The sequence below is a fragment of the Salvelinus sp. IW2-2015 genome, linkage group LG32 (assembly GCF_002910315.2).
Source record: "Salvelinus sp. IW2-2015 linkage group LG32, ASM291031v2, whole genome shotgun sequence".
In the NCBI taxonomy this organism is placed as follows: Eukaryota; Metazoa; Chordata; class Actinopteri; order Salmoniformes; family Salmonidae; genus Salvelinus; species Salvelinus sp. IW2-2015.
The window spans coordinates 28,195,673-28,202,844 of record NC_036871.1 but is presented as its reverse complement, the minus strand read 5'-3'; the positions used below and the strand labels follow the sequence as shown (position 1 = coordinate 28,202,844).

At 44.5% G+C, this 7,172-nt stretch overlaps 1 protein-coding gene across 4 annotated transcripts in view; it reads right to left on the bottom strand.

The window, feature by feature from the left end:
- The window catches only part of agap3 (ArfGAP with GTPase domain, ankyrin repeat and PH domain 3), a 325,912-nt gene that overhangs the window by 104,016 nt on the left and 214,724 nt on the right, over positions 1-7,172 (bottom strand). For all 4 annotated transcript variants that reach the window (XM_023977106.2, XM_070436760.1, XM_070436761.1 and 1 more), the window contains exons 5-6: positions 6,586-6,727; positions 5,885-6,019 (exon numbers count right to left, since the gene is read on the bottom strand). In XM_023977106.2, coding sequence (XP_023832874.1) covers positions 5,885-6,019; positions 6,586-6,727 — 277 coding nt within the window. The remainder of the gene's footprint in view (positions 1-5,884; positions 6,020-6,585; positions 6,728-7,172) is intronic.

The following is a 7,172-nucleotide window of genomic DNA, read 5'->3' as shown; positions in this document are numbered from 1 at the left end:
ATAGTAGTGCTCCGCATCCTATATCTTCAGTAGTGTACAGCCTATCTTCAGTAGTGTACAGCCTATCTATATCTTCAGTAGTGCACAGCTTTCTTCAGTAGTGCACAGCCTGTCTTCAGTAGTGTACAGCCCTACGTCTTTCTGCAAGTACCATTTTCACAAGAAGAAGCTCATTGTTTTTTTCAGACCCCATAACCTGACCAGGAACAACTCAGGGACCTAGTAATAACCTACACACTAAAACTAGGTCCCTGAGTCAGGTCACGTGAACCAGGAATACTCCTGGCCTTAGTTAGAAATATTCAGGATGTGTGGCCTCACCTGGTTAATATGCACAGAGGGGATGGATGCGTTGGGGACTGATGAGTGGCTGGGAGAGTTGGGCAGGGACTTGCACGGACCAATAGACAGCTGCTGCTTTTTCCTCAGAGCCACCACCTTCTGGCAACTGGGTGGGAGAGAATGAGACACAGACAAACACACAGAGAGTTAGGATCAACAACAACAAGTGGTCAATTGACGACTCTGTTATAAAGTACAATGACTTTCAGGATAGGTAATAACTCAGGATAACTCCAGAATGTCCACTCTAAAATCAACAAGTCTACTGATATTAACAACCACTTCAGAACAATTATCTTTAATCAGGTAATGCGTTACATATGGGGAGATGAACCTTAACTTATACAGTTCTCCAGAGATACAAAGCATCTCCATTTCCAAGTGAATATATCTGCTGCAGTATGTTGTTTGGAGGAAATGAGCCTGTCTACGCTCAGGGAGATCTGTGGTGTGATGTTAACCAAAATGAGCCTGTCTTCAACCCAGGGGAGATCTGTGTGTGATGTTAACCAAATGAGCCTGTCTTCAACCCAGGGAGATCTTTGGTGGTGATGTTAACCAAATGAGCCTGTCTTCAACCCAGGGGAATCTGTGGTGTGATGTTAACCAAATGAGCCTGTCTTCAACCCAGGGAGATCGTTGTGTGTGATGTTAACCAAATGAGCCTGCTCAAACCCAGGGAGATCTGTGGTGTGTGTTAACCAAATGAGCCTGTCTTCAACCCAGGGAGATCTGTGGTGTGATGTTAACCAATGAGCCTGTCTTTCAACCCAGGGAGATCTGTGGTGTGATGTTAACCAAATGAGCCTTGCTTCCAACCCAGGGGATCTGTGGTTGTGTGATGTTAACCAAATGAGCCTCCTGTCAACCCAGGGAGATCTGTGGTGTGATGTTAACCAAATGAGCCTGTCTTCAACCCAGGGAGATCTGTGGTGTGATGTTAACCAAATGAGCCTGTCATGTGTAGTATAGAGGGACATGATTGGCCATGCAGACAGTGTAGCGTTCTCTATAGACCCCAGCAGGAGGGAGATCTGTGATTCTGCGAGACGTGAATGAGGGCCGAAGTAGAGAGATGAGTTTACATATGTCCGACAGCTGGGGAGTGTATCGCTCTTGACGGATAAAGTAGCATGGAGAATGGGGAATGCTACTCAAAACACTTTCACGTCTTTTAATTACTTAAAAGGAAGTAATTAAAACAGTGTGGAACCAACAAGGCTCCTTGTGTTAACAAACAACGAAAGGGAAAAGTGAACACTGCGTTATGTACACAGTGTACAAAACATTAGGAACACCTTCCTAATATTGAGTTGCAACCCCTTTTGCCCTCAGAACAGCCTCAATTCATTGGGGCATGGACTCTACAAGGTGTCGAAAGTGTTCCACAGGGATGCTAGCCCATGTTGACTCCAATGCTTCCCACAATTGTCAAGTTGGCTGGATGTCCTTTGGGCGGTGGACCATTCTTGATACACACGGGAAACTGTTGAGCATGAAAAACCCAGCAGCATGGCAGTTCTTGACACAAACCGGTGTCCCTGGCACCTAGTACCATACCCCGTTCAAAAGGTACTTAAATATTTTGTCTTGCCCATTCACCCTCTGAAAGACACACATACACAATCTATGTCTCAATTGTCTCAATGCTTAAAAATCCTTCTTTAACCTGTTTCCTCCCCTCCATCTACACTGATTGAAGTAGATTTGAAGTGACATCAATAATGGACCAAAGCTTTCACCTGGATTCACCTGGTCAGTCTATGTCCTGGAAAGAGCAGGTAGACAATGTTTTGTACACTCACTGTATTCATACGTTTGGTAAAGAGAGTGTTTGGAGAGTAAATGAGAGTTATTGTTAAAAAGATGTGCTGTACCTACACACTGAAGAAGGCTGTTAAGCCAGCATGTCTGTGTATGCTTTCCTGATGTAGTAAAACAAATGTCAAATATTGAAAACTGAAGTAAGTTTTATGCAACATCTTTTTGAGTGTGGACCCATCGTATTTTTTTTGCTAAATATACTGTGGTAACCAGGACAGTTTTGTTGTGTTCAGATTAAGATTGGCATGACCTTGGTAAATTCAGATACACTTCTCCCTGAATTGAGAATTAAATCAAATTTTATTAGTCACATGCGCCAAATACAACAGTTGTAGGTATACCTTACAGTGAAATGCTTACTTACGAGCCCCTAACCAGAGAACAGTCTTTGACTAGGGTGCCTGGAGTCTTTGACAATTTTTCGGGCCTTCCTCGGACACCGCCTGGTATAGAGGTCCTGGATGGCAGGAAGCTTGGCCCCAGTGATGAACTTGGCCATTCGCACTACCCTCTGTAGTGCCCTGCGGTCGGAGGCCGAGCAGTTGCCATACCAGGCAATGATGCAACCAGTCAGGATGCTCTCGATGGTGCAGCTGTAGAACCTTTTGAGGATCTGAGGACCCATGACAAATCTTTTCAGTCTCCTGAGGGGGAATAGGTTTTGTTGTGTCCTCTTAACGGCTGTCTTGGTGTGCTTGGACCATGTTAGTTTGTTGGTGATGTGGACACCAAGGAACTTGAAGTACTCAACCTGCTCCACTGCAGCCCTGTCGAATAGAATGGGGGCGTGCTCGGACCTCCTTTTCCTGTAGTCCACAATCATCTCCTTTGTCTTGATCACGTTGAGGGAGAGGTTGTTGTCCTGMCACCACACTGCCAGGTCTCTGACCTCCATCTCGTCGTTGTCAGTGATCAGGTATTATCAGCAAACATAATGATGGTGTTGGAGTCGTGCCTGGCCGTGCAGTCATGAGTGAACAGGGAGTACAGAAGGGCTGAGGACACACCCCTGAGGGGCCCCTGTGTTGAGGATCAGCGTGGCAGATGTGTTGCTACCTACCCTTACCACCTGGGGGCAGCCCATCAGGAATCCCAGGATCCAGTTGCAGAGGGAGGTGTTAAGTCCCAGGGTCCTTAGCTTATTGATGAGCTTTGAGGGCACTATGGTGTTGAACGCTGAGGTGTAGTCAATGAATAGCATTCTCACATAGCTGTTCCTTTTGTCCAGGTGGGAAAGGGCAGTGTGGAGTGCGATAGAGATTGCATCATCTGTGGATCTGTTTGGGGTGGTATGCAAATTCGAGTGGGTCTACGGTTTCTGGGATAATGGTGTTGATGTGAGCCATGACCAGCCTTTCAAAGCACTTCATCGCTACAGACGTGAGTGCTACGGGTCGATAGTAATTTAGGCAGGTTACCTTAGTGTTCTTGGGCACAGGCACTATGGTGTTATGCTTAAAACATGTTGGTATTACAGACTCGGACAGGGAGAGGTTGAAAATGTCAGTGAAGACACTTGCCAGTTGGTCAGCGCATGCTCGTAGTACACGTCCTGGTAATCCGTCTGGCCCTGCGGCCTTGTGAATGTTGATCTGTTTTGTAGGTCTTACTCACATCGGCTGCGGAGAGCGTGATCACACAGTCTTCCGTAATAGCTGGTGCTCTCAAAAATAATTAATATAATGCTAAATTCACAATCGACAAGAATATAAAATGTATAAATACATATCAACTGAAAGGCATGTTTCAGTGTTATTTGCCTCGAAGCGAGCATAGAAATAGTTTAGCTCGTCTGGTAGGCTCGTGTCACTGGGCAGCTCTCGGCTGTGCTTCCCTTTGTAGTCTGTAATGGTTTGTAAGCCCTGCCACATCCGACGAGCGTCAGAGCCGGTATAGTACAATTCGATCTTAGTCCTGTATTGACGCTTTGCTTTGATGGTTTGTTGGAGGGCATAGCGGGATTTCTTATAAGCTTCCGGGTTAGAGTCCCGCTCCTTGAAAGCGGCAGCTCTAGCCTTTAGCTCAGTGCGGATGTTGCCTGTAATCCATGGCTTCTGGTTGGGGTATGTACATATGGTTACTGTGGGGACGACGTCATCGATGGACTTATTGATGAAGCCAATGACTAATGTGGTGTACTCCTCAATGCCATCAGAGGAATCCTGGAACATATTCCAGTCTGTGCTAGCAAAACAGTCCTGTAGCTTAGCATCTGCTTTATCTTACCACTTTTTTATTGATCTAGTCACTGGTGCTTCCTGCTTTAATTTTTGCTTGTAAGCAGGAATCAGGAAGATAGAATTATGGTCAGATTTGCCAAATGGAGGGCAAGGGAGAGCTTTGTATGTGTCTCTGTGTGTGGAGTAAAGGTGGTCCAGAGTTCTTTTCCCCTCTGGTTGCACATTTAACATGCTGATAGAAATTTGGTAAAACGGATTTAAGTTTCCCTTTATTAAAGTCCCAGGTGAGCGTATTCTTGTTTGCTTATGGTGGAATACAGCTCATCCAATGCTGTCTCAGTGCCAGCCTCTGACTGTGGTGGTATTTAAACAGCTACAGTAGATAGGTAGATACTGTGGTCTACAGCTTATCATGAGATACTCTACCTCAGGCGAGCAATAGCTCGAGACTTCCTTAGATATTGTGCACCAGCTGTTATTTACAAAAATACATAGTCAGCCGCCCCTTGTCTTACCAGACGCCGCTGTTCTATCCTGCCGGTGCAGCGCATAACCAGCCAGCTGTATGTTCATAGTGTCGTCATTCAGCCACGACTCCATGAAGCATAAGATATTTGAGTTTTGAATGTCTAGTTGGTAGTTTAACCTTCCGAGTAGGTCATCTATTTCATTCTCCAAAAATTGCACGTTTGCTATTAGAATGGAAGGAAGTGGGGGTTTATTCGATCGCCCACGAATTCTCAGAAGGCAGCCCGTCCTCTGGCCCCTTTTTTCCGCCTCCACACAACTCACGGGGATCTGTGCCTGTTCTGAGAAAGCAGTATATCGTTCGCGTTCGGCTCGTCAGACTCGTTAAAGGAAAAAAAGGATTCTGCCAGTCRGTGGTGAGTAATCGCAGTCCTGATGTCCAGAAGTTATTTTCGGTCATAAGAGACGGTAGTGGCAACATTATGTACAAAGTAAGTAAAAAAATAAGTTACAAACAACGCAAATAAACAAACAAAAAAACTAAATTGGTTGGGGACACGTAAAACGTCAGCCTTCTTCTCAGGTGCCATTTTAGCGATTTGCAGCATGGGTAGAATCTTCTCTCTCTGAGAGCTGTATCATTTGTTGACTAAGGTTCTTCTTGGCTATTGGCACTGTGTTGACAGAGTCCCCATTATATATCCCTTACCAATTTCCTTCCAAATTTTTTCCATTGACATTACATTGCCATTCAGTAGAGAGTATGAATGGCTAAATCATCTGCTAGGGAAGATTGGATACTGGATAGCAATAGAAACACGATGTGTGGACATTGGCCTCTACAACGGTACACTGAAGACCAGCATTATGTACTCCTGATCGCAGGGATCCACATTTTTGTCCCAGCACTGACACACCCCATTCAGCTACTTAGTTAATCAAGGGATTGGATATTAGTTGATTCATTGAAATGGTTGAGTTAATGCCAGTCCAGGACCAGAAATGAAGTACTCAGTGACATGATGGCCTAGCTACAGTATGTCCACAGTGCCCAGTAACCCAGCCCTCACCATCCTGGAAGACTCGTTCCACATTGAGGCCATAGGTGGAGCAGGTCTCGTAGTAGGTGGAGCGCTTCAGATCGTTGGACAGCTTCCTCGCCCGCGAGTCATCGATCACTCTGGGGTTGGCAGCACTGATGGCATCTGGGGAGAGACAAAAAGCACCAACAAGACTGTAGTCACTTTGACTAATATACAGTAGGCTTTACATGTCCTTTTTCATTTGAGAAAATGTCATTTGGGGGATTCTGTATATGAAAATTAACACTAAAGTCTCAAGTCTATGCTAAAACTAAGGCCCAGAGTTGTTCCTGGTCAGGGCATGTAGTCAGGGTCAGAAAAAACTCCCAGCCCTACTTTAGGTCAGGTGATTTATGTAAGTTGTATGGTAAAAACTGGCTACCGCTAAGCCACAAACTACCACTTTTGTCCCATGTCTAACGTTATTTTTGTATTTGTATACTCATTGTGATTGGTCCCTTAAAATATATAAAAGCCTCATTCTGTTTAACTTCTGTAAAAAGCCAGATGAAGACCAAAAGCCGAAACGCGTTGGATAAACTTTTAGCTATAAAGAATCATTTGTATTTAATTTCATTGTAGTATTGCTGAATCTCCCCTCTCCTTCAGTATGGGATGAAACAAACAATCCAAACAATATCCATAGCTTAAGGGAATTGCCTGGTTAAATCAAGGTTCAAATTAAATACCTTGCGTCCCAACCAGGACCATGGGGACCTCTGCTGTGTTCCTGTAGCTGGACAGACGCAGGAAATAGTTGTAGACTGTCTGGAAACTGATCTCATCCTCCAGACTGAAGACAAACACCACCGCGTCTACCCATGCTGCAAACTGGAGGGGACACAGAGACCAAACACAAGAATAGGCCTGGGACGATTCAACACATAAAAAAGCACCAATATACAGTTGAAGTCGGAAGTTTACATACACCTTAGTCAAATATATTTAAACTCAGTTTTTCACAATTCCTGACATTTAATCCAAGTAAAAATTCCCTGTTTTAGGTCAGTTAGGATCACCACGTTATTTTAAGAATGTGAAATTCTTTATTTCAGCTTTTATTTCTTTCATCACATTCCCAGTGGGTCAGAAGTTTATATACACTCAATTAGTATTTGGTAGCATTGCCTTTAAATTGTTTAACTTGGGTCAAATGTTTCGGGTAGCCTTCCACAGGCTTCCCACAATAAGTTGGGTGAATTTTGGCCCATTCCTCCTGACAGAGCTGGTGTAACTGAGTCAGGTTTGTAGGCCTCTTTGCTTGCACACGCTTTTT